A 27,364-nucleotide genomic window follows, 5' to 3' on the forward strand; every position below is an offset into this window, starting at 1 on the left:
CATGAAAGTGGCAAGCGAGAAGCTAAGTATAATGGCTGACATGTTGTCTCCGTCAGCAACAAGAGAATGTCTTCATAAAACACAACACTTAATATTTTAACCTACAATAAAATTTCTGAAAGTAACACAACTATCCAAATCCAGTAAGTACATGAATTTTTTTTTAAATGCTTCACATTTCATTTTGACAAAATAACATCAATAACTGGCACATCGCAAGTGCAGACAACGTGTTATGAAACCAAAACTAATATAAACGTACTAACATAAACAATTTGTAAAAATATTCATAATTTTAAATTATAATTATTTTTACATATGGAAGATTACTCCTTATTGTCTCAGGCAATTCCCTTGGGTGGCTGTTGTAGGATGTTTGCTATTGTCATACGGATGTATTCATTTTAAGATAGTGTAAGTTGAGATAATGAAGTTTTATGTTCATGTTTTCTATGTTACTAGAAATATTGTGTGCCCTGTCTTGTAAAATTTTAATTATTGCTCATTTTTATGTGGGACAGTGATAGTAGTGAGATGTAACATAAGTGTCTTCCAGTGTGGGCTATTTATCTATATCTGGAAATGGCATTGTGGATACCTATAGTACATTTATACTGTGGGTGGGGGAGGTTTTGAATCCAAAACCTGTTAGTTGGACAGCAGATATGCTAACCAACCAGACTGGCAGGAGAGGAAAAGGTGGTGAACTCAGCCTGCAGTGTTTTTACAGAAAACACTGCAGACTAAGTTTTAAATACACAGCCTGCAGTGTATTTAAAAAGTGGGTAGCGTCCAGAACAGTTTTTATTTCAGATCTGTGCCTTCTTTTCTAGATATGTTAGTGAATATATTTGTAATGACTAAGCTGAGTAGATGGTCCAGTGAATCTATCAATATTTCCTTATTTATTTTAAATGAAATGTGAGTTTTTAGGAAAATTTGTTCAGCCTATGTAGACAGATATTTGGAGATATTATATAAACTAACTGGTATTTGAACTTCAAACATTTAGTGATTTCTTCTTTGGGCATTTTGATCATATTACTAGTAATGAAGTTTTATATTCATGTTCAGAGTCTAATAAATGGTAAATATTGTTATCATCTAGTACATTTTTCTTTAGGGAATATTCTTTCTCTTTTGTAACATCTGTGGCATTTTATTAATCTGCTTTTATCACTATTGTGTTCTATTTCTAAAGGGCTGTAAATTCTAGTATAGAAATATTCCTGGAGTTTGTCTTGCTTTTAGTAAAAGTGCTCTGATTGAATGTTAAGTCTGCCAGATCTCTTAATAATTCTCCAAATAACCAGGAAAACCAAGAATGCAAAGGAAAATAACTCTGTCATTGCCTACACTTTGCACTGATCTGCTATAGCTTTTGCAGCCATTCGTTTATGAGTTAAACAAATATTCTACATGTAACTGACAAGCTCTCTAAGTTACTTCAACAACAAGACATCTCTCCATTCTTTACTTAAAAAATTGGAGATCTACTGAAATTCACTGTTCTTACAGCATATGCTGAGTAGGCAAACAGGCTAATCTAGACTATGAACGTACATGTAAAAGAGCTGAAAAATAAATAAATCCAGACTATCCTAAACAAGAAATATCCTGTATGGACTGCAACACTTCTGTCCAAATATTTAAAAAAGCTTCTGAAATGTTACACCCACCTAGTGTAATAAAATCCATGGAATGTCCTACATTAACCTGGTCCTTGTTCATCAAAAATCTCATGCACATGGACCTTGGATGTGATTGTGCATTTTGGCTTAACAGTGTATTGAATATGAAAACATGTCTATTATTAAACCTCTTGTTCCATTACAGTTAGCTTCAGTGTTGATAAATTCTCTCTCTTTGTCATCTTACTAATTATTTTAACTCTCCTGTGGCATGCTACAATATTATACAAAACTCTTCAACAATTGGCAGTTACTTAAACAACTTTGTAGTTATATGGTTTGTATACAGAAATTCACATGAATTATATCTGAGTATCAAAGTAGAAGTTCATCAGAAAGGTAGAGTTGAGGAAAGCAGTACAATTCAAGTTAGATAAAAGTTAATAGCACAAAACATGTTGATGGTTGTTGCTGTAGGCTAGGGGGGATGCAAAAGATGATGTAGATGACATTCATCAGCAGATTAATTCAATGAGCACAGGACAATAAAGATTATGGGGGACTTTAACTATTTCAATCATAGATTGAAAGGAGGAAAAGGCACATAGGTTAAACAATATGGAATTTATATACCCATTGTAGTAGAATAATCTACCATTTATCTGACCTTCCATTAACTGACCCTTGTATATCAACTGACTTCTGGTAGAGCCAGAAGTCAGTTACAGATAACTTTAACAAACTTTGATGTTAGGGAGGTGATGGAAACAGAAAAGTTCCCTGCGAGTGTATGTCATCCAGACGAAGATAACAATGAGCGATGTTTAAGGGATATGCAAATAAGAGTTGATGACCTACCTGTGGAGATGTTTAGGATATTACAAAATCTCAGTGTGAATACAGCTATACAATTGGATTCAATATTAGCCTGCTCCTAACCAGGCCATTTGTCAGGACTGGCTGCCCCCCCCCCCCCCCCCGAGGGACAAAAAGATGGCAATATAGTCTTATTACAGAAAAGGAAAGTCCAAGACAGAGGGGGATAGTAAATTATAAATCAATGGAATCTCAGGAGAGGTGGTTAATCAGAAAAGTTATTTAAGAAAAAATTGAGAAATGGATGAATAGGAATATGATACCTAATGGATACATCCTGTTTTTATGAAGGCGATATGATGTATTAGTAATTTATGAACAAAACATCTCAAGGATGTATTGTTTTATGATTCAACCTCAACTGTCATTTTGTGTGTGCTATGTAAATGATGTTCTAGCCATCTCTCTTCTTCTTAAAACTGACTTGATCCTTCTTCTCACACAAAATTTATCTATAGATTATACAATAGAAAACAAGACTGATTATAGTTTATCTTTCTTGGACATTGTGCTTACCGATATTTCCTTCAGTACTTATTTCAGTGGTTTACTGTAAACATTTCATCATGGCAGGCACATACAGTATGGCTCAGCAGAGCCTGCACCATTTGCTCTCTTATTCAGCTTTATAACAAGAGCTTCTCATTATCAAATCCTAGATGCAACTAAATTGTGGCAGTTCTATGGAATGGTCCCTATGAGATCAGATTGGAGGTCTGTTGGCTTCAAAAACTAAATGATATGCAAATAAGAGGGAGCACAATAGAAGCATACAAGTTATTAAAGAGGTTTTATAGGATTAACACTGAAATTTTGTTCAGTGCATGGGTTGGAAGTGAGCAAACAAGGTATCATTTGTTTGCTAAATTTTTTTTTGTTTGGAGGGTAGTGAATGGATTGCAAGAGGTGGTTGAGTGTGTTTCATCAGTAAACGTATTCAAGAATATCGTGTGATTAGTGGTTAAAGTGGGGTCTTCTACAATGAGCCTTTGCCCTTAAGGAAATGCCCGAGAAATAATAAATGATTTTGATCTTTGTAATATCCAGCACATCATTGACGTTTATAAGCCCGGAACACTCTAGGACAAGTGTGGAAAGTTTCCTGTCCCTTACATTTCTAAGCAGATTGCTGCAAATTTGAGAAAGTTTCATCTAGTTCCTACATTTGTACCTATTAACAAACTTTCTAGTTTTCTGCTAGCCACCAAGGATATACTCTCTTAGGATACTGTTTCCATCTGATTATTAAATCCTTTGTGACTGGCATCTTTTCTTAATTTGGACTAGACAACACTGTGGAAAACAAAATTAACAAGCATCAAATTACATCCAGTATGGGGAGTCTTACGGTCTGGTCTTGCACAACATGGGACTGCCACACAACATAAGATCGTCTGGCAGAACATATGGCTCTTCCCCAGAAGTCACTTGGAGTATACATGCTTCGTTTCAGAGTTCTGAGGTGCCCTTATTACATTATCCTAATTTTAATTATAACAGTTTATGACTCTCAGAAATCTGAAATGCACAGAGGCTAGAGTAGTATTTGACCACATCAACTACATATGAGGAGATAAACATTTCTCAGCAGTTACAGTTTAGAAGACGTGGTCAGAAAGTTGAATTCTAGATGGTCACAGTAGAGTTCTGATAGTATCCATCTGTTAAAAAAAAATAATAAAATAAAAATAGTGAATTACAGAGGAATTTCCCTACTGACTGTCCCAGATAAGATGTGCACATATACTTAAGAGAAGTTGGTGGAAGAAACTTCTCTTAGGTTCATTACAACTCTTTATCATAATGTTGATAGAAATTTTTAAATTTTGTAAAGTTAGTAGCCTGGAGATTGAAGCAGTTATTAACATTTTCAGCATGCCAAATTAGTGTGGGCATGGTGGTAACAATTTTATTGTTCTTAAAACTTATTTTTCTTTTAAAAAAATTTATAAAATTTTAATATGATCTTAAGTATGTTACTTAAGATCATATTAAAATTTGGCACCTTTCCATTGTAAGACACTAAATAAACTTTGTAGTATATCACTTCCTGGAGTCGAAGACTCACTTGGGGATTAAAAACAAAAAATAATTAAATGAAATAAAACTTACATGGAGTCCATATAAATTCTCTTTCTAGTTGCTTTTCTAATATCAAGAGATGAACTGCAGGTTACTTGGTTTGAAATTTATCTATATACTCTTACAATTCAGCTGTTGTTTTGTAGAATATGAAGTATGCACTTCATTAATATTTCTCTGTGAGTTTTTGCTTCATGTTTCTAGATTAGCCCCTTGCCCCCATGATGTAAGATTGAAAATCTGGAGTTTATCTATTTTTCAAGCCCTTAGAAGATATTGGGATATCAGAGTTATAGCAACTTATCAAGATTATTGCATATAATTTGTAAAATTAAAAATTAGGACTTGCCATAGATGAACTGTTCTGCTCATTGTAAAGCAATTTTCCTGTATGTTTTCTGGTTGATGTTCTTTAATGAACTCACTTATTTTTGGGTCAGAAGAGGACAAAGTAGTTCAATGCTGTAAATTTTATGGTTGTAAATAATGTTTGTATTTTATTCAAAATTGGTTGGAAATTTATTGATGCCTTGATACATTTAAATTTCTAAAATCACTTCAAAGAGCTTTTGTATTTTCTGGTGAAGTGAAACTAACACAGAATGAATAATATATTTAACAGAGTAAATATTATATTAAAGTTTTTGTGTTTGTGGGAAAATGGAATGTTTTCTGTCATTCATAACTTTGAGCAATGAAGTTGAACAAGAAGTGTTTGAGTGTGAAAATATTATTACAACAGAATCCTCTTCTTAGCTTTATGTAGATAGTCTTACTCTCTTAAATAATTCTGCTACATTTTCATGACATCTTATACCAAATAGTAAAATGACCAAGTCTATGAAAAATAGACAGGAAAATAAGTAATACAATTTTATTCAGTGAAACTTTTTAATGATAATTATAAATTAGTTTATTGCTGCTTAAGAATGTGAAACGTGAGACTCAAGTACAGTCATTTAAGCAGAATTGGATATAAAATAAGTAAACAAGTGTCTGGAGCATAAATGGCAGCAAAATTCCTGCGAGGAAGACCAAGTAACTGATAACAAATACAGAGACTTGTTAACATCATAACATGATCATTCATTCAACTACATGATAATGAAAGCTATGCTTATCCTGGTTTTTGTCCTGAAATCTTTCACTTCTCAATGATTAGTACTAATTTCCACATTCTAAGCAGATTTTTCCAGTTCTGTTTGATGATGTTCCTGAGGAGTTTGTATCTTAGCAGCTTCAACAAATAGCTTGTCAGATCCAATTGTAGTTGATTCTCACTATTACAAACTCATAGAACACAGTTATATTGAATTACCAGCATCATGCTTGTAGAGCTTTATTCTAGACCTTTTGTAGTTTTTGTTAATTATTCACAAAAACTAGGTAAAAAGTAAGAACATCAGTAAATTAATTACTAATTTTGTACAACATACTGTGTACTTCTTCAGATTTCAACAGAACCCAAATAAAAAGCAGTATTTACAAACTAATTTCTAAATTTGTGTCTTTTTTATTTATTAAACACAAGACAGATGTCAAATGAGATATCAGATGTATGTTTCAATGATACAAGATATGACACAGTTTATCTCATATCCTAATTCTGTAAATCCTTTATGTATGCTGCCCAGAGTTGATTTAATATTAGACCTTGCTTTTTATTACACTGGGTCAGACATCATCTCACTTGCATACTTAGATTTACATACATAATTATTGAATTCCATGTATGGCATTTTAGTGATAAGTTAGTCCAGATTTATGTACCTGTTTATTTCCCAATCTCTGATATACTCTTTGATTTCTCCAGTCTATCCTCATCTGTCCAACATAAATGCCACAATTAAACTCCTAGTCTCTTCATAAGAGGATGAGGTTTTTTTTTGGCAATCTTAACATCATTGATACTTTTTTGTAGATGGCAACTTGTAAGTTACATTGGCATAAGATTTGCTATTTTGTGTAACATTTTTGATCTAAGGTAAGGAAACTGTGCCCTGTGTTGTCATCTGGTTATTATTGTTGTCTTGGAGCACATTCATTCAAGATGGCACTAAACTATTGATAGTTTAGATGTAACAATTTTTTAGGAGATTGTGTCCTGATATAACTTATTTTATTTTTTTATAATCATCATTGGCTATATGAGTAATACCTCTTTCTTTGAAAGTTTTGATGATGCCTCGCTTCTGTGCTGGGAACTAGTATTTAGATACCAGCCTATATTGAACCTTTTTCTGTAATCTTCAAAAGTAAGATTGCTGTGATCTTCATCTGAGATGAGAACATCTAGAAAGGAAATAAATCTGTCTTTTTCTACTTTTGATGTGAATTGGATTTTGTGGTTTAAACTGTTAAGGAAATCAGTGACGTTGAGGAAGGTTTCCTCTGAGCCTGGCCATACGATTTTAATATGGTTGGGTATGGTATTTCTCAATAGCTGTTTGTTCAAACCTTTCCATGTATAAATTAACTAAGTGCGGAAAATTTGTTGTGCCCATGACCAAGTCTTTAGATTGTTCAAAATGACAGTCCTGAAATTTGAAGAAAGTGTTCTCCAGACAACGTTTGAAATGTTTTACAGTATCGGGTGGAAAGATGTCTTCCAAGATTAAGATTGGTTCTTCCCTTAGAACATTAGCAAACAAACGTTTTACATCCAGAGCAGCCAGGATGTATTTATGACTAAGTTTAATGTCTTATTTTGTTTATGAAATCCTTGGAGTTTTTTTTTTTTTTTTATATAGGATGATGTTTTTTCTATATGTGGAGCTAGTAGAGTGAATATATATTTACAAAGGTAATATGTTGTTGAATGCCTGGCATCCACTATAGGTCTAAACAAAAGTCTGTCTTGCAAATTTTAGGCACACCATATATACATGGGATAATTGCATGTTTTGAAATGATTTTTTCTGCGATTTCTTTGGGACAGTTACACAGATATCTTATTAAATTATTAGTCTTGTTATGAATAGTAACAAGACTAATGATTGTCCAAGTTGGGTCATTATCTAATTGTCTGTATGTGTTGACATCATTAAGTAACTGATTCATCTTGTTTATATACTCACTTGAATCCAAAATTACAGTTGAATTTCCTTTGTCAGCTTTTAATATTAGGATTTTTTCTAAGATCCTTGCTACTATTCTTATGTGGATGATATCAGCTAAAAATGGGCACATAAATTTGTACTAACACACCAACAAAAAACATTGGTTTAGTTGGCAGCTCACTAAAATGCTGTATCCATGGAATTCAATAATTATATATGTAAATATAAGGAGGCAAGCAAGATGACAAGATGTCCGACACAATGTAATAAAAGCAAAGGTCTGATATTAATTCAACTCTGGGCAGCATACATAAAAGATTTGCAGATTAATGAATTTGGTTATGAGGAAAAGTATGCCATATCTGATAACAATGAACCATATATCTGATATCTCATTCAACATTAAAGATGCCAAGAAATTATATTCATGTTTAATCCTTTATCCAAATTCAAGCAAACAAAGTTTGCACGTGAAGTATCTTCACGAAGGGACTACTTGTATAAAGAAGCTAATGACTTCACATTAATTGCCTTAGTTCTGTCTAATGTAGAATGAATTTTAAAAAACAACATTTACTAATTTAGAAATATCTTTGTAAAATACTGCTTTTTATTTATTTTCTGTCTCAATATGAAGTAGCTCACAATAGTGTTGTACGAAACTAGTAATTAATTTATTGATGTTCCTTACTTTTTTGTGTGGTTTTTGTCAGTAATTTACAAAACATGGATAAACAAGCCACAGAAATTTTATCTCACTTCAGGCCTCCAATAAGTAGAGAGGTGGTCTCATTCTAGGCAATGAAATTCATCTCCCACCTAAAGACGATCACAAACATCCATTTGAACAGATTGGTTGGAGAACAGATGCTCAAACCACACAGCTAAACAGGTTGGTATTTTGTAACATGACTACGACTTTTCCCAATTTTTTCAGTCTTGGTGAATTCTGCTAAAAGTTATATAATTTTTACTACTGTAAAAATTAAGGGAACATCTTTAATAGAATTTAAAACACCTACATTCAAATTATATGCAATACATTGTGTTGATATAAGATCAGGCACATCCCTCTCTACTTTTACCACTAGCCCATTATTTTTTCCTGGTATGTTACTTGCTCCATCTTCCGCTGCCTACTAACCAATTACAAGTTCTTCAAAGCAGCATTTATGTATCTTCATGATTAGGATTAATTTTATATAGTGACTGTTCAATTCAGATCAATTGCTTCACATACAGACTTTGTTTCCTGGCTTGGCCATTCATTTCACACTAATGTATCAAAGTCTCTGCAGCTAGCAGCTGAATTACAGAATTAAATGCCTCTTTCAGTTTCCAATTTTTACCTATATAACTTATATAATGGACAAGTTCATCCTCATTTGTCATATCTATGAAAACATCTAGAAGAAGTCAAACTCTAGTGGAGGCTTCAATTTCCTTAACTAATTCTTGTTTAATAAGATCAGCAATAACTGCACATTTTTTTGATACTGGCTAAATTACTTAATGTCAATTCCTTTGTAATTGCATAAGATACACTGTCCTGGTTGGAAAGAAAACTTCTTTAATAAATTTGTTGGCAACCATCCATTATCAAATAATCTGACAATGAATGAGATATTTTAAAATGAGGTAAAAAAAATATAAATTATGCAAAGAAAATAATATATTATCATTGCATTTAGAACCTAGCTGAAAATTCACTTGCCACATGTCTCTGATAACTCGCCTGTGGCAAGTTATCAGAGACAAGTGGCATTTAACTGGTATTTATATTATTTAAATAAACTTATGTTTTATTTCTGCATATACCAAGTCCTGTTTCGAAAGTTACAAAGTAACTAATTGAAAGACAAATTAAAGATACCAAGAAATTATATACTTGGTTTAATACTTTATCCAAGTGTAAGCAAACAAGTCTGCACCTGAACTATTTTCAGGACTGGGACAACTTGTATAAAGAAGCTAATGACTTTGCATCACTTGCCTTAGTATCCCATAATGCAAAGCACATATCCTTACAGGTATATATAATGCTATGCATTATGGGAAGAGTCACTACCCTAACCAGTTTCGACCTTTATTGAGGTCTCTTCAATGAGAGCCAGACCCAGATGTGATACCAAGGTTGAAGTAATGCAGAAGTCATATTTTCATATAGGAGTTGGCAAAAGGTATCACACCTTCTCATTAAATTACTCTGGATTAGAAAAAGTTGTTGGAAGTTTTTCCACTTGGTTATACTACAAATTAAAGATACCAAGAAATTATATACTTAGTTTAATCCTTTATCCAAGTATATAATTTCTTGGTGTCTTTAATTTGTATTGTAACCAAGTGGAAAAACTTCCAACAACTTTCTATAATTGAAAGAAATTTTAGAATTCTAGTGTGCATGTGTGGTTTACTATTTCAAACATATGTAATAATGTGATGATATAATGACCATTATTTATTGTTAATGTTTTGTCTTGAACATCACAGTAATTAGAGTAATTTGGTGTATGAATCAAATGCTGTGTTGCTTATGGTAGCTAATACTCTAAGATTTACTATAGGGTTTTTCTGATATAAGGCAAAGCAAATGTAAATACAGTATTTTAATTCATCACACTTATTATGTACATATGAAAGAATGATGCAAGTTTTTTGAAATTTGTTTTTTTCTCTGTTTTAATTATAGGTTTCAACTAATCTTGTAGCAACAGTATTAGAATTATTGCAGTATTTAATGCCTGCAGTTGTACAGTCTTGTCAAAGAAATTCACCTATTGGAAGTTCTGTCCGTGCACAGAATGCACTATATGAACTTCATACACAAGATAAGGCTTTTGAGCAGTCTGATCAATTGATGGTAAGGTGATTACTAAACTACAGAATTTTGTGAAAAAAAAAATTGCTGTGTGAAGACTTGAGTTTCATTTTCAAATACAATTGCTTAATTTTTGAAAGATAAACATTTCCAGGTACCTTGAAAATGTTTAAACATTTTATAGAATGTTCTCCTTTTATCTTGTATTCTTATGTTAAATGCATATCAGTGATAAATTTTAATAGTTCGTGAGAGAATGTGCAAGCTAAGTACTATAATTTTATACCAGTATGTCATCACCATCATATTCCTGACATGTACCCTCAAGGGATGTATAGGATATGATAGTACTACATGGAAAACTTACATCATCACTAACTTTCCATCTACAATTTTCCTCCAAATCAATCTGTTACCTGTCAAGACTCCAACATTATCAGAGCCTGTATTTCTGTCTTTTAAGGCCCTTTTTTACTGTATCAATCAACCTATATCTTGGTCTTCCTCTGGGTCCTTTTCCTGCCAACCTGGCAGAGAACCCGTTTTGCTAATCTTTCTTCTCCCATTCTGTTTAAGTGACCATACCAAATGAGATTAGTTCTGCTAATGCATTCCTAGATGCTGACAATGTGAACTTCTTTCCTAATATCCTCATTTTTAATATGATATTGCTATTGATGCCATCTTTTCATACCCCTATTCTTTCTCAGGACTCTCATATCTGTGGTCTCTAGTCTTTGGTCAAGTGTTTTATTTCTAACCCAGCTCTCAGATCCATAAGTTAAAATTGGTTTGAACACTGTGTTGTAAACAACTAATTTAGTATTTTGACCAATTCTCTCTTATTCCATATAAATTTCTTAAATTGATTTACCACCATACCAATTTGTTGATTCTGTTGTCTATTTCCATATTTAATTTACTGTCTTCACTAAAAATTGTGCCGAAGTAGCTGAAATATATTACTTGTTCTATAGGTTCTACATTCACGTTGTAGTTGATATTTTCAATGTTTCTGCCTATTTTCATTGTCTTTGTCTTGTTGTCGCTGATTTTCATACCAAATTTATTACAACAGTTGTTCAATTTAGTCAGAGAATCTTGCAGACTTTTAGCAGATTTATTTAGAAGTATAACATCATCTGCATAAAGAGCTGAGATTAACATTTCCAATTTTGATATCAGGTAATACCACTTTCCTTCATAATGTGATCCATATAGATAATGAATAACGGAGGGGATAATGTACATCCTTGTCTGACACCAGGTTTAACATTAAACCATCTTCCTATACTTCCTTCAGTTCTAACTGCTGACTTACAACTCAAATAAAGACTAAGTATTGCTTAATATAATGCCCCATTGACACAATACAACTGTAGTGTTTTGAATAGTTGTTCTCTTGCCATCTTATCATATGCCTTTTCCATATCTACAAAACTTAAATAGAGATCTTTGTTATATTCCAATGATTTCTCAACTATTTGTCATAAAGTGAAAATCTGATCCTGACAGCCTTTATTTGGCCTGAATCCAGCTTGTTCTGCACCAAGCTTCCCTTCCACAATCCTTCTCAACTGTTTCTGAAGTATACGTGCATAAATCTTACCAGGGTTGTTGTTGTTTAGCTAGTTTTACACAGTGTTTAGCTTTCTTACATTTGTCTGTATTCTCTAAGAGCACAAGCTGACTTATTTGCCAGGAACTTTCTATATGCTTTCTTCTTTTCCTTCACTGCCTCTCTAACTTTTAGTGTCCACCATGGAGTTCAGATTTTTCTTTCCTTACAGACAACCTCACCACATGACTCTTTGGCTGAATCAATCGATGTTTTCTTTTTTCCACTGAATCTCCAAGGTTTGGTTCCTGTTCTCAAACTCATTTTTTCTTGAATAATCTTTGTGTATTTTAGTCTACAGTTCACATCTGGGAGCTGCTCAACTTTTATTTGCTTTAAAACTTTGTTACATGTTATTCTTTTTGATATGAAATTCAATTTTATCCTTCTCAAGACTAAATGGTGATCAATTTCAAATCCTCTGTACACACTGGTTTTCTGCCCTAGTGGGAAATCATTGATATCAACAATAACATAGTCAATGAGACTTTTCTTATTCCTTCCCTCTTTCTCCAAGTGAATTTGTGAACATTTATATGTTGGAAGATGGTGTTAGCAATAACCAATCCATGTCAGGAGCAGAAATCCAACAGGTATCTGCCATTATTATTAGCTTTGCTCATTTCTCCAAATTTTCCCAAAATATTTCTGTATGTGTGACAATCATTTCCTACTCTGCTATTTAGATCTGCAACAAGCACCAACTTTTCCTTTTTCATTGTGTCAGTTGCTTTCTCTAAAACCTCAAAAAATTCCTCCACTTCTTCCTTAGTAAAACCTTCTGTGGGACCATTGCCAAAATTAAGTCTCAATGTCCAGAAAATTATCAATGAAAAAAATTATAGTAAATGGACGAATATCAGAAAGAACTGATATTCGTCCATTTACTATAATTTTTTTCATTGTGACATTTTACTCATAACATGTTAATGCAGGCTGTCAGCAACTATATTTTTAGCTTCTCCAAGTACTGTCTTGACCAATGGATTTTCTTAAAGTAGGTTGTAGATTTTAGTGTATTTTGAGATCCCAGTCTGAAATTGTATCACAAATGTGTTTGCCTTGCACCTAAATAGGTATATTCAGTTTTTATTATTAGTTAAATATATTGATCGAAGTGCCATATTGCTGCAGTGGGATCAGTCATACTAACTACAGGTCAGTATGACTGATAGGATCTCACTGCACTATAACTGGTAAGCTAGGTACATAATAAAGAACATAAATCACCTCTCATCTTCACTTTATTGTTAGACTCTGTGGCCTGTCATGACCAAGTAACTTCATAAATCAGATTTTTGCATTAACTGCTATTTACTAAAAAAAATAAATAATAATAATAATAGATATTACATCCCACAATAAACAGTTGGTCTTTTTTTTATGGATACATACACAGCTTACACATCTAGAAAAAATATAAAATTTTATTCGATGACTCCAATATAACATGGACCTCATCATGGAGAAAGACTAGTAACTACATTCAAAACCTGAATCATAAGAATGAGTCATGTGCTTATTAGCTCATGTAGGTCACAACTCTGTTGATAGGATTACACTATTAGAGTTCAAATTAACAACTGTAAAAGTTTCTGCAGATTAAATAACATAAAAAAATTGTACACAGTTAATAGTAATCTCTTCCCAAAACTTTGAGATTGGCATACATTTGGCGTGATTAAGGTTTGGAAGATTTCATAGTGTTTCATGTTTTTCAAGGAGTGACAATCAAATTTGAACCTGCTGGAATGAAGAATCTTTCTTGTCTGGTTCCAAAAAAAAATTGTGCCAAGTGTTAGTAGCATAAGGAGCAAGTCCGGACTTGTCAGATTCCAAAAATGCAATAATTTCTTGATGTTCTTGGATTCTGATCGAAGCAGATTGGCCAATCTGTCCAAAGTTGCAAAGAATGGCATGAGCAGATTACTTGATAGATACACCTGGCAAGGAAAGAGGGGTAATGTATCCTTTGTAGATGGTAAGAAAGAAGACAGTTTTCAAATTGGTTTGAAGAAAGTGTATTGATTGAATTTTCAAAGAATCTATGCAATTTGTTCAGGCATTCCTTTAAAGTAGGATATATAATCTCATCAAAGAATGATAATTATCAATAATTTTCTGAATGGTAATTTCATTAAATGTAAAGATGCCAAGAAATTATTTTCTTGGTTAATCCCTTTATATGGTTAATCCAACTATATATAAGCAAACAACATTTGCACATGAAGTTGCATTGTAACCATTAGACATCAGTGCAGGTTTAAGTTTATTTAATTTATCTGACAGAAGGAAATCAGAGAGCAGATCACTTGAGCTCTATGTACAAGTCTTTTGATAAAACTCGTCTTTTGCACTGAATGATGGTGTGAAGATGAATGATTGTATCTACCAGTTTTCAGTAAGAAAAAAAATCGCCTCATATTAAGAAAATGGAAATGGAAAGTTAGGAAAAATTGATATAATTTGCAGGGCATTATAGTAAGCCAGAAAAGTTGGGTATATGTGTATTAATTAGTTCATTAGCACTGTATTGAGAATGTATTCACTATATCATGTTATGATGTTCCAGGAGTTTGACATGCTGATCCATTCAAGGTTATTTATTGACTGTGTGATTAGCACATCATCATATAACAGGATAAAGTCAAAATACATTCATTCATTAAAAATAATGACATCATTTGAGTGAAAGGGAGAAAATAGTTAATACACATATACAATGCACTCACCATGTTAAAAATAAATAAGTAAATCAAAATAAAATAAAAATTCTTTCCTTTGTTAAAAAAAAAATCCATCATAATGGGTTATCATATGCTGTCATACTAGTTTTATTAATAATGTGACATTTCCATGTGAAATTTTAATTTTTAACAGAAAAATTAGTTGAACCAGATCTTTGTGCATGATAATAAGGATGTATTTTTCCCTCCATACTTTAAAAATGAAGCATTGCCTGAGAAAACTGTGGAATGCAGGATTACTCAATAAGATTTAGAATTTCTGGTTATCAATGGTGTGAGTAATACAGAATGATTTTTTTTTTTTTTTCATGTGCAGCTAACAAACAGTATCTCTGAACAGTTTTCAAGTGAACTTCAAGAACACAAAGATTTTTGTAGGCTGTATGAGATCCACATGAAAACCTTTTCCAGCACTGCACTGATTCCAAAACTTTAATTTACTTTATAATTCACCAGCTGCTGTTCTATAAATGATGTGTATTCTATCTTCTTAAGAATTTTACCTGCTAAACTGTGTCAAAATTAATCAAGAACTTGTTGCATTGACTTAGTTTATCTTAGAATTTTGTGGTTTAAATTCATATCAGACATGCACCAAAATTAGTCACATTGAAATACAAACAATTAAAACTATTGGTTATTAACTCTGGCTTTAAGACATTTATTTTTTTTTCCTGCTAGCTAGATTCCTTTGTCCTGATGAATTCTGGTCAGAACATTTCTTTCTGATATGCTTTATTTGAGATCAAAAGATCAATTAAAAATGCAGCATGCATGCAAGAAGCTTGGTTGTTTTGGTTTTATAGCTGAAGCAACTATATTATGTCTGCAATTTCATGTGTTCTGGCTAATTTGCTTATTATGCATGATGAAAAATCCAAGTATCCAGGAGAAAAAACCTTGCCACCTTTGTGTGAGACCAGCTAGCATGCAAGAGGCAAATTAATTAGTTTGGAAACTTGACAGGATTTATGTTAGGTTTTAGACTCTAAAGCTTTCTCACCACCCATATAGTCCAGAAATACTGACCTCCTTCAGAAAGTAGACAGGAATAATAAAACTGAACAGCCTTGAAGTAGAAGGTGACTAGTCTTAAAGTAACAGCAAGTGATTTGGATTTTAAATGTGATAAAGAGTTTATTTTCCAATGGAAAACCTAAAGGAGGCAGTGAGAAGAATTGGATTGGAGTGTCAAAAGGAAATTATTCACTGTTCTATTGGATAATTACCTTTTGATAACCCATTTTCAGAGTGAATGCAGAGTTGGAAGAAAATAACATCCTTTATAAGATCAGTTTTATCCATATGTAAGGTTTTGGATAATAAAATATTATCCAAAAAGCAGTAAAAATGGACAGAAGTTGAATTAGAATTGGAACTAGCTACTCTAATAATGAACCAGAAAACAACTGTTATTTGAAAAACAGACAAATCAGCCAAAAGAACACTTGCAATTCTTATTGTCATTGTTGTTATTATTATTATGTGACATCTCCAAGGACTCATTGGGTGAGGACACTTCACTTTGTTCCGCTACATACAATCTCTCTCTGTCTCCCTACTACTTAATTCTCCACCTTCACACAGTGACACACTGCTACTACCAATGCCATCTACCTCCCATCACTACCAACAACAGTATTTTTTGTTGTTGGTAGTGATGCATATGTAAATCTGTAAATTGCATATGTTCCCAAGGCTGATTTGCCTGTATGTGAGATGAAACACCCAAGTTTTCAGGAGGGAAAAAACCCTTCTGTCTCTGTATGAAATCGGCTAACTCACCTTCAATTGAAAAAGCCCATATAATGATTCCTCTGATCGAACCAAGGAATTTACAGACAAAAAAAAAACTAGTGGTTGTGGTGGAGGCAGTAGGTGGCATTGTGTGTAGATGATGATGGTAGTGGCATGCTGTGTAGTTGGTGGATTTAAGTGGTGGAGTTGTAGAGTGCCCACCCTCGCTGAATTATTGGAGGTAACGTAATAATAATAAAGCAAAAAAACACAATTATCTGACCACAAAAGCAGCCTTTTTTTAAAGGTAATTTTTTATTATTAATAACTTGCTTGCAGCCATTTTACATTTTAATATAAATAAAAAATAATCAAAGGGATTTGAAACTGAAATTATATTATTGTAGTTCATAAAAACAGCAGAAGTTTCAGGAAAGGGATTTTTCTGCATGCCAGTTGTTATTTTTGGTTCTTATATTACCATATTATTATTTTTTATTTTTTTCTTAAAGTATCTTTATTTTTACTTGTAAGTACTTTGAACTCAATATTTAGAAATATGTCAGTTCCTTTTGCAGGTACCTACTCTCGGTTCACAAGAGGGGGCATTTGAAAATGTAAGGATGAATTATTCTGGTGAGCAAGGACAAACCATAAGACAACTAATCAGTGCACATATGATAAGACGAGTGGCTATGTGCTGTATAGCTTCACCCCTTGGAAAAAGACAACATTTAGCTGTCAGTCATGAAAAAGGAAAGGTAAGTTGTTATATTGGGAGGGGGGGGTACATGTTTCATTCTATGAAATTCACAGAAATAGTAGTGATCGTTATGCTTTCTTTCCAGAAGGATTAAGGAGTTAAATTGATTTGAACTGTGGTCACATGTGGTAGCAACAACTTGTTTTAGCTGAGCAGAACAATTTACAATTCTTCCTATTCTACATTACTTACAGTTCCTAAAATTATAATTACACTATAAAGGCAACAAGTTTTGATTAGAAACTGAATGATATGTCATCTGATGAAGCAGTTGGCCTTCTGTGTATCATAACATTATCGTTATTATTATTATCATACTGGTATCTCTATGGAGTCAGGAGACTCATTGTGGGAGAACCACACCAGCCTTTATAAACTCAAAAATCTCTCCTATAATTCATTCATGGTTAGGATACTCGCAACTAATTCTAGCAGTCCAGTCCACTCATTCACCACCCTTCATGCAAAAAATCTAGTCCACACTCGCTTACCCCACGTCCACAGATGATCCCAGTTCTCTCTCTCATTATTTGTCATGTATTGAAAAATTTCCTTTCTATCAATCTTATATAAAACCCCTTTAATATCTTATAAGTTTCTATCATGTATCCTCTTTTCTGCCTATCAACTAATGAGCATTCCACAGACCAGTTAGCAGATTGGTCACTAGTCTCTGAATCTCCCCTCCTGATTCTCAAGAAGCCTAGGTGATAAAATCTATGCATGGTAGCATCACGATACTGCTGAATCATAGCCTTATAAGGAGGGATAATGACCTCCTTATCTTTACTTGTTAGCCTGTTTTTCAACATCCAAGTATATCCTTTGAACTATTCTACCAACATTTGCAATATGTCCTCTAAACTTCAACTCTCTGTTTGCCGTTATCCCTGAGTTCATAGTCATCAAAATTCTGCAATCCAGCACCATTAACATGATACGCATTATGTACTGTGACATTTTCAACTCGAAGTGCACAATCTTACATTTTGTAACATTAAATTGACAATCATTATCCTTCAACCACAATACCAATTTATTTAAATCATTCAGGATATCTACACTACCTTTATCAACTATTGCCCTTTCCAGTTTTGCATTATCAGCAAACAACTGAATATCCCCCCCCCCCTTCTTTATATCCATTCGCATTTGTTCCAACTTTTGTAATATTTTTCCATGCAGTATTCTGTCAGATGTCTTTGCAAAGTCCAGCAATATCATGGTGTGGCTATTTCCCTTATCTGATTCTGCTGTCATTCTGTTATTTTTTTATTTTTTTTTTATATTGAGTCCATACATGAGAGATTGGTTGATCAACTTATAGTACATTAGTACCATGTATAGGTAGTGGGTTACGAAAGGAGAAACTTTTTTTACATTTGATTTAAATGACTGTATTCCTTGGGAAACACAACAGGGGAAGACTGTTCCATAATACAGCAGTTGCAGGGATAAAAGAGGAGGAAAAGAAACTTGTTTTATGGGTTTCAAGGTGTACCGAGAAGGGATGTTGGGCAACAGATGCACGTGTTCCAATGAGTTTAGTATTAAGTGGGGAAATTATTGATGCTATTTTAGATGAATATTTGCCATGGAAATATTTATGGAATTCATAAATTGCATCTCTGTGCAAAAGTGGGAGGGATAAGTTGGTAAGAGATGGGTCATTAAACAATCTAATTGCTCTCCTCTGTATTGAGTCAAGCATTTTGAGCAAATGTGAGAGCAGTATTCAATAGCTGCGTGGATTTGTGATTTGTATAATTAACAGTTGTTCAGAGGTGAAGTAATGTCTTGAGTGAAAGAGAAATCCTAGTTTTTTAAAAGCTGAAAACGCAATAGTTGTCATATGTTTATGCCAGGAGAAGCTTGATGTCAGAGTAATTCCAAGAAGAGAAATCTCAAATTGTCTGGAAATTTGGGTATTGTTAAAAATAATACTGGGAGAAAATGGTTCTTTTTTTATGAGAAATAAGACAGAACTGGGTTTTATTAGCATTGAAATTGATGAGGTTATCTGAACCCCATTGGAGGATGGCTTGGAGATCAGAATTGAGGGCAGTGATGGTTGATGTTTTGTAGGTTGAGGTGAGTTGTGTAGAGTAAGGTTTATCAAATGAAAGGGAGGAGTGCAATGTGCTGTCATTTGCAAAACTGTGTATTAGGTTGGAAGTCAACTGAAGTAGGTCATTGATAAATAGCAGGAAGAGGGTTGGTGAAAGGACAGAACCTTGTAGAACCCTGACATTAGTTAAATGGTGAGATGATAAGGAACCATCCACCACCACCACCACCACGCATAGTGTGCATCCAGAGAAAGCTTGCAATCCAACTACAGATGTCCTGAGACAGACCAAACAATAGTAGGTTGCTTAGCAAGCCTTTGTTCTAAGTCTGTTCGAATGCTTTGGAGATATCAAGTGCAACCACTTGAGATTCGCCAAACTCTGGGCAGATCTCCTGTTGATTGGCAGTGACGAAATCTATACTGGTGTTTGTTTATTAGATTGGTGCCTTCGAGGTAGTGTAGGAGTTGGGAATTGATGATGTTTTTTCCATTACTCTAGACAGGACTGAGGTGAACAAGATACTGCGGTAAGTGGATGGCATTGACTTGTCATTGTTCTTGGGAATGGGTCGAATATAGGCCAGTTTCCAGGCTGTGAGATAGATATCAGTGGGGTAAGGGTGACATAGGATAGGAATCGGTGTGGTGCAAAAAATTTTCAGGACAATTGGAGGAATGCCATCAAACCCAGGAGACTTTTTTTGTGTCTAATTTGGACAGTTATCAGGTATTCTGGTTGGCATCTGAACAAGTTGTGTAAAGTTGTTAGTGATGGCAAATGTTTCAGCATCTGTCTGCAAGATCTATGCATCTATATACAACTGGAGGAAAGTCAGTTGGTGTTGTGGACATTAAAATCTCCTAGGAGAATAATTTCACTGTTGGGAAAGTGGGATTGGAGAAAAATTCAATTTTTAAGGAGAGGAAGTTAAAGAGCTCGGGGTGGTTGGTTGCATTAGGGGGAGCAATAGAGACAGCAAATGAATTTGACTGTTTGGGGTTTGATTCTAGGTTTGATGCTTTCTCTGGCAAGGTATGTCAGAGCAGATGTATGCACTCACATAAAATGTGTCAGAGTGGATGTATGCGCTCACATAAAATGTGTCAGAGTGGATGTATGCGCTCACATAAAATGTGAGTAAATTACTGATGCAGGACCTATCGTTGACAAAACCATACTGCTCTCCATGGATTATTATATCTCCAACTATGGATGGATACCTACTGTTGGATTTTACCTTTTACCAACTTTTTCAATATTTTAACCACTCCTGAGATATTAATTGGTCTATAATTTGCTATTTCTGGTTCCGATCCATCTTTATGGAACTAATGGAACTAGAATGTAATGGACTTAGACTGAACAACTACATCAGAAGTAATGCCATTTCCCTTGCACATTCACTTAGAACATGGGCTGACATGCCATTTTCAGTCTAACTGCTGCTGTATTCATGACGATGTTTTTTAATGTGAGCACACCCTGTTCATCTACTTCAATTTTGACATCAGTCTCTGTCGCATCAGCAACTGCAAAATCTCCACGTGGACAAAGATATCCTGGCAAAGTGATCACTCATCAATTCAACTATTTCTTTTGCCTCTGTCACATTCCTGTCATCAGCATTTCCTATAGTCATTTTAACTCTTGCTTGCTACATATTTGGAAAAAAAAACTCTTTTGCATTTACTTTGGCCTGCTTGGCTAATTTTCTCATAATCTGATTTAGCATTTCTTACCATACTAATCACCCTTTTCGCTTGCACTTGACACTGCTCATGAGTATGCTAATTACCTTTTTTTATGTTCTCTCAACAATGTTTTCTTTTTTTGAAGCTCTTGCTTTGTATCTTTTCTCTCCACTTAATCCCCCACTTGGTTTATCTTCCTGAACATGTATTTGTAGTCTGATACTGCTTCTCTCAAACAATCCCTGACCACTTCCCAATGCACTACTAACATTCTTTCCTTGTTGCTTCTTAAGTGATAGTTCAGCTTCAAAATGCCACCTAAGTCTGTCATAATTACCAGCTTTATAGTTCAACATAAACTATTTCTTGACAGAGAATTCTATATGTTTAGCAACTTCCCAGAACAGGACTGCATGGTCACCCCCCACTCTACAGATAGAGGCATTGTCTACCTTGGTTATCGTTATATCTTCCGATGCTATTGTAGAATGATCGTGGACTCCTTCACAGGACAGAACATTAACTCGAGCAGCTGGAGAAATAATTGGCATATGGTACAGCAGCAGGGAGAAAGGAAGAAAGGGTGAATGGAAAAAGCATAAAAGTGTGAGAAACTAGGAGAAAACAGAAATTATTGTATAGGGATTTGATGATAGGAGATAAACTTAATGAGAAAGTGACAAAAACATGTTTCCCAGATACAAAGCTAAAGGATATTAGTGAAGCTTTAAATTTGCAGAAGAAAGAAGTTAAGTTAATTGTTTTGGCAGGCACAAATGATTTGAAAGGTGAGAAATATGCAATGAAATACAGGAAAACCTTGCTTAATGCAATTAATTAATCCGTCAGTTAATGCGCGCTAAGCAAATACAATAACCAGTAGGAATAATTATAATTCATCCATCAGTTTGCATAAATTAAAAAAAAAATTACAATATAAGCTACATTAGAGGATAAAATCATCGAAGTTAATAAAAATTGATTAATTAAATTTTTATTTAATGTCTAAACATTTGATTGAGCTACTATTTTTACAAAAAAATTAAGTAATGTTTGAATAGTGCTCAACTTTTTCATCTTTTCATGCAATTTGCAATAACTAGCGATCACTTTATCGAGATTTCGGCCGACTTCAAAGGTTCATTCCACATCAGGATCAGCATCAAACAAAATTTCCTTAGCATGTTCAATGTGATTGAAAAACTAGCTTAAGTTCTTTTGCAGTTAGATTCTTAGTCATAACATTCTCTTCTAGTTTGTACTCGGAAAGATTGGGAGGTTATTATCCCTCTTTATAAGGTTATGATTTGGCCATAGGTTGACTACTGTGATCATATTGGTCACCTATGTTTCTAGGAGACCAGGAGATGGTGGAGAGGATGCAAAGATGAGTGACCAAGTTGGTGACAGGTCTGTTTCATATGAGGATAGATTGAAGGTGAGAATAGGTTGCAGAATTGAGCTGACAGACAGAAGAGAGGGGATATGATAAAAACTTAAGTTACTAAAGGAATTTTATAAGATTGCTACAAAAGAAATTTTTCAATACATATGGAGTGGGGGGGGGACAAAAAAGTCACACTTAGAACTTAGTTGTCTAAGAGTAAGGGTATACAGACTAAGTTCTTTACTATATGGTGAATAAGTGGAATGGATTGCCAGAGAGTGAATAAGTGGTATTGTGTTAATGAAAAGTGTGGGTATCCTGTGATGAGTCGTTTGACTCCATATCATGCACGTATAAATAATAATAAAATATTACCAGATCCAGCACTCTCAAACCCCTGGTCCCATCTGTGACATGTTGTTTCAGGTTATTATTCCTTGGCAACTCTATAAATTTCACTTCCATCTTGCCATCTCCCATTTCTACCCTCCAATCTATGTCCCCATAGTTGAAGATTCCCATAATAATTGCCTGGCTTGCATTCATTGTGTCAATCTGCTGATGCATATTATCTACATATTCTTGTGGGATTCCCTCGCTTGTTCTATAGCAGCGACCAACAATATATTTTGTCATGTCGGCCTCTATCTCACACCAGATAGACTCAAATGAATCACCCCCTCCCCAGACCTAAAATCCTCTTTAACTTCTAGTTTTTTAGTTCTAGCTCTTATCAGTAATACCTCACCTCCTGTGCTATTTCCTCTATCTTCCCTGAGAATACAATGCTCTTTGCATTCTGTCCCTGTAACTATATCATTTTCTATCAATAAGGTCTCACTGATGCCTGTAATTTTTGGCCAAGTCTAGCTGACCAATGCAAAAAAAAATTGCTCCCTTATTTCTGATACTTGTGGCATTCATGAAGTTACATAATCATTTCTGTATACATGCACACACATTTTTCTCATGGTGGTCAGGCTCATGCTTGATTGTATTCATCCTAAGATCTTTAGTTTCCTTGGTTTTGCACTTGCAAACTCTCACAATGCAACACTTTCTTGAAAACCTAGCAAACACGTTCAAATGTAGTCCATCAGACATAAATCGTTTCACCTCAAATTCACTCCATGCATCTATAAATGGAACAACATTCCTACTGAAAAATCTTCTCATTGACTTATTAGCAATCATGGCCCTTCTCAATTCTGTCCTGTCATACTGAGGCAGCAAACTCACAATCTTTACTTCCTTCCCTTTCATTTTCGATTCTTTCAACAACTCTTCCATATCTTCTTTCATTGCATATTTCTAAACTTTCAAGTCATTTGTTCCTGCCAAAATAATGAACTCTTTCACTTCACCCTCTTGCAAACTAACAGCTTCACTAACATCCTTGCACCTGAGAAACATGCCTTCGTTACTTCCTTATTAAGTATACCTCTTATCATTAAATCTCCATACAATATCTTTTCCTTATGCCCAGTTTCTCTCACTTTCATACTACTTCCCCATTTGCTTTTTCTTTCATTCAACCTCCTGCTCTACCACATGACAGTTTTCTATAGTTGCTCTTGCTCCTGTGAAGGACTTCTTGTCCTTTTGTCCCGTGAAAGATGCTGCATAAGCATATTATTTTCAGCTACTTCTTTCATACTCTCATACATATTTTGCTCACTATCGTTCACCCCTTCCACATTCTTCAGAACACTTTCACTTCACTATTTTTTTTTTTTTGCATTGATAATATTAGTCACTTCATTCTCCCACTTTCCACATGACTTGCATTTCTTGCGCTCATGCCTACAACATTTATGACACACTCTTGCTTCCATACTTTAAACCATTCACTTTTATCAATGAATACCTAGAAGATACACTGCAACATATAAAATCCTTCATGCTAAACTCAACGAACAAGGAAGCCTTGGCTATCATTTTCCTTATATGCATCAGTGCCATGGAAACTGCTTTCTGAATGAGATTGCATATGCGATCTCACACACACACTTAACTTTAATGTCTAAAGTAAGTAAAATATTGGAAAAAAATAACTACTAATATTCAATAAAATAAAAATCTTATGTATAGGCTGCATGTTACACCACTTGTAGTATGTACTATGCTAAATATCATCTATAACTGGTCAAAATTTGGAACTGGGCAGTGAATCACCTGATGCTTTTCCACAGAGTATTTGTGCAAAGATGAGCAATCTTGTGACTTTATGATGCTGGTGCATGAGTGTAAATTGCACAAATTTACAGTTAAAAAGTATGAAGCACTTCACTGTGTATATTAAAGAGCTGTAATGATTTTATTAATCATTACAGCTCTTTAGTCATCACAGAAGTTAAACGAAGAAAAGAAGATAATATTTTATGCCAGTATTTCTTCTAACAGCAACATGAGGTATTTTCAAGGGAAAAGATAACAAGGTAAACAAAGTAATGCCATAGAAAATGAATGTAACAATTGTCTCTCCTTTCTAGATACATTAGTGACATGACTTGCTAATGGCTCATTTACAGAAAACTACTCATGCAGAAAGGTATTTCATAAACAATCACACCATCATCCTCTTCAACAGTATGGCAAATTCAGAACACTTACTCACCAAGCCAGGGTTATTCTTACTTTTAACAATAAGCATATCTCTAAACAATAAAATTTCAGGAATCAAATCAACCGCCGGCTTGGTTGGCCGAGTGGTTAGCATATCTGCTCTCCAGCCAAAAGGCTGCAGGTTTGAATCCCACCATGGGTATGGATGTTTTGTGGTTGTCTATGAAAATACTAGTTGTGGTGGTGGGCAGTAGATGACATTGGTGTAGATGATGATGGTAGTTGCGGTTTGTTGTAGTTGGTGGAGACAGAGACTGGTAGAGTAGGTGCCCTCCCTCAGTGAGTCTTTGGACTCCCTGTTAGTGTCACATAATAATAATAACAAAAAAAAATCAACAGTTGATAATTGGTTTAACAATAGATGCATAATAGCATAGATACTTAGTCCCAGCTTAGTATACATGTATGTTGCCATAATGCATTAAGCCATGTTTCAACTGTCGATTGAATTCTTGTTAGCTTTCATTCAGAAGTTCTTTTGTCATTTAAGATAAGTTCTCTCTTCTTAGGATAACTCCTTCAATCTTTGTTGGCTTAAACATATAGCAAGTAGTAAGTACTTTCTCATTATCCAGGAAAGTAGGTTTTATCAGTTTTTTCCTGCATTCATTACTTTTCTTGTGAACAGCCACTGTTAACGGTATTCAAATCTGTGACATCACATCAAACAATGCTTTACATTTCATATGGTGTTCCTATGAGTTCCCTTGACTCAGTTCAGAAGAGAGCAGCTCACCTCTTACCAATTCAGTCTTATATTCAAACTCTCATTTTCTGCTTAGTATATTTTTTACAGATATTTCTGTTGTTACTATTCAGCAGATTTGGTATAAGGCAAGCATGAATATTCGTGTATACCAAATCATAACCTTTTGTTGGTTTCTAATTAGTCTAGTAATTGCATTGTTTTATTATTTATTTATTTTACTAGCCTCACTACTGCAGGTCTTGCTTTTACTAGATAATTCACAGAAGGCTACAAAAATAAAATATACAGATACAAAGTTAATAGAGAGTTGCAGATGAAGTCTAGACTAAGACTAAGATAGTTATACAGGGCGTCCCAAAATTCACACAAGAAGTAATTTTGATAGAAAACACAGGTTTTTAATTAAAAATTGTAATTTCTTATTGATTCATAAAGTATACAGTATAGGGTTATGCATGGAATAGCATATCGGGTAAATGGCCTCCACGGCTTTACTGGCACATACGCACTCTTTTGTCGAAATTTTCCATGACCGTTTTGCATAAATGTGGCTGAAATTCGTTGATACAGCGCTCAATTTCCTCCTTCAAGGCGTGGGTGGTCGTGGACTTGTTGGCATAAACCTTAGACTTCAAAAAACCCCAAAGAAAAAAGTCCAACAGCGTTAAATCACATGATCTGGGCAGCCAATTCTGATCACCAAAACGGGAAATTACACAACCAGGAAATGACTCATGCAGTAATTGAATTGTTTCTCGGGCTGTATGGCATGTGGCACCGTCTTGTTGAAACCACATGTCGTCCACATCCATATCTTGCAATTTAGGCACAAAAAACTGGATTATCATGTCGCGATAGCGAGCACCGTTAACTGTTATTGCCTTACCAGCCGCATTTTCGAAGAAGAATGGACCGATGATGCCTCCAGCCCAAAATCCGCCACCAAACAGTGACACGTTGTGGATGCATTTGTTTCTCAACAATCACTCATGGATTTTCTGAACCCCAAATGCGACAATTTTGTCGATTAACGAAGCCATCAAGATGAAAATGAGCCTCATCACTGAAGATGATTTTGTTCAAAAAATAAGCATTCAATTGTTGTTGTTCCATAATCCATTCAACGAACTCTCTTCGCTGTGTGTGGTCAATTTTAATAACCCTGAACTGTCAGCTGTCACACTGTCTTTTTTTTTCTCGTTGGCAACGCTTTACCGCACAAATGGCGCTAAATTTAAATCTTGCGTGAATTTTGGGACACCCTGTATAAAAGAAAATAATGTCTATATTCCTACAAATTACTCTGTGGAGGACCTCAACTTTGGATCAGGCTATAGAATGCTCCCCTCCCACTTTTCCCACATAGTCTGCAAGGTAGGGCCTCAAAAGAAAAATTATATGCACTGGTAAACAGCAAGGTTCTGGTATGCATATAATAGCAGATGCAGTCAACTCTCACTGTGCATTCTCATAGAGATCAATGGAATAGTTTGCTGTAGTGATAGTTCACTATACTGAATTTGTTTTAGCACATCACTGTATTCATGAG

The 27,364-nt window shown here is 34.3% G+C and overlaps 1 protein-coding gene across 3 annotated transcripts in view; it reads left to right on the forward strand.

Annotated features, from left to right (window-relative positions):
- The window catches only part of poe (E3 ubiquitin-protein ligase-like protein poe), an 801,929-nt gene that overhangs the window by 442,544 nt on the left and 332,021 nt on the right, over nt 1-27,364 (forward strand). For 2 of the 3 annotated variants that reach the window (XM_090405892.1, XM_090405895.1), the window contains 2 exons: nt 10,338-10,508; nt 17,135-17,329. In XM_090405892.1, coding sequence (XP_090262018.1) covers nt 10,338-10,508; nt 17,135-17,329 — 366 coding nt within the window. The remainder of the gene's footprint in view (nt 1-10,337; nt 10,509-17,134; nt 17,330-27,364) is intronic. The other variant, XM_090405894.1, reaches the window with a different exon arrangement.

The sequence above is a fragment of the Typopeltis vanoorti genome, chromosome 15, assembly GCF_054136105.1.
Source record: "Typopeltis vanoorti isolate ZY-2024b chromosome 15, IOZ_Tvanoo_1.0, whole genome shotgun sequence".
Classification (NCBI taxonomy): domain Eukaryota; kingdom Metazoa; phylum Arthropoda; class Arachnida; order Uropygi; family Thelyphonidae; genus Typopeltis; species Typopeltis vanoorti.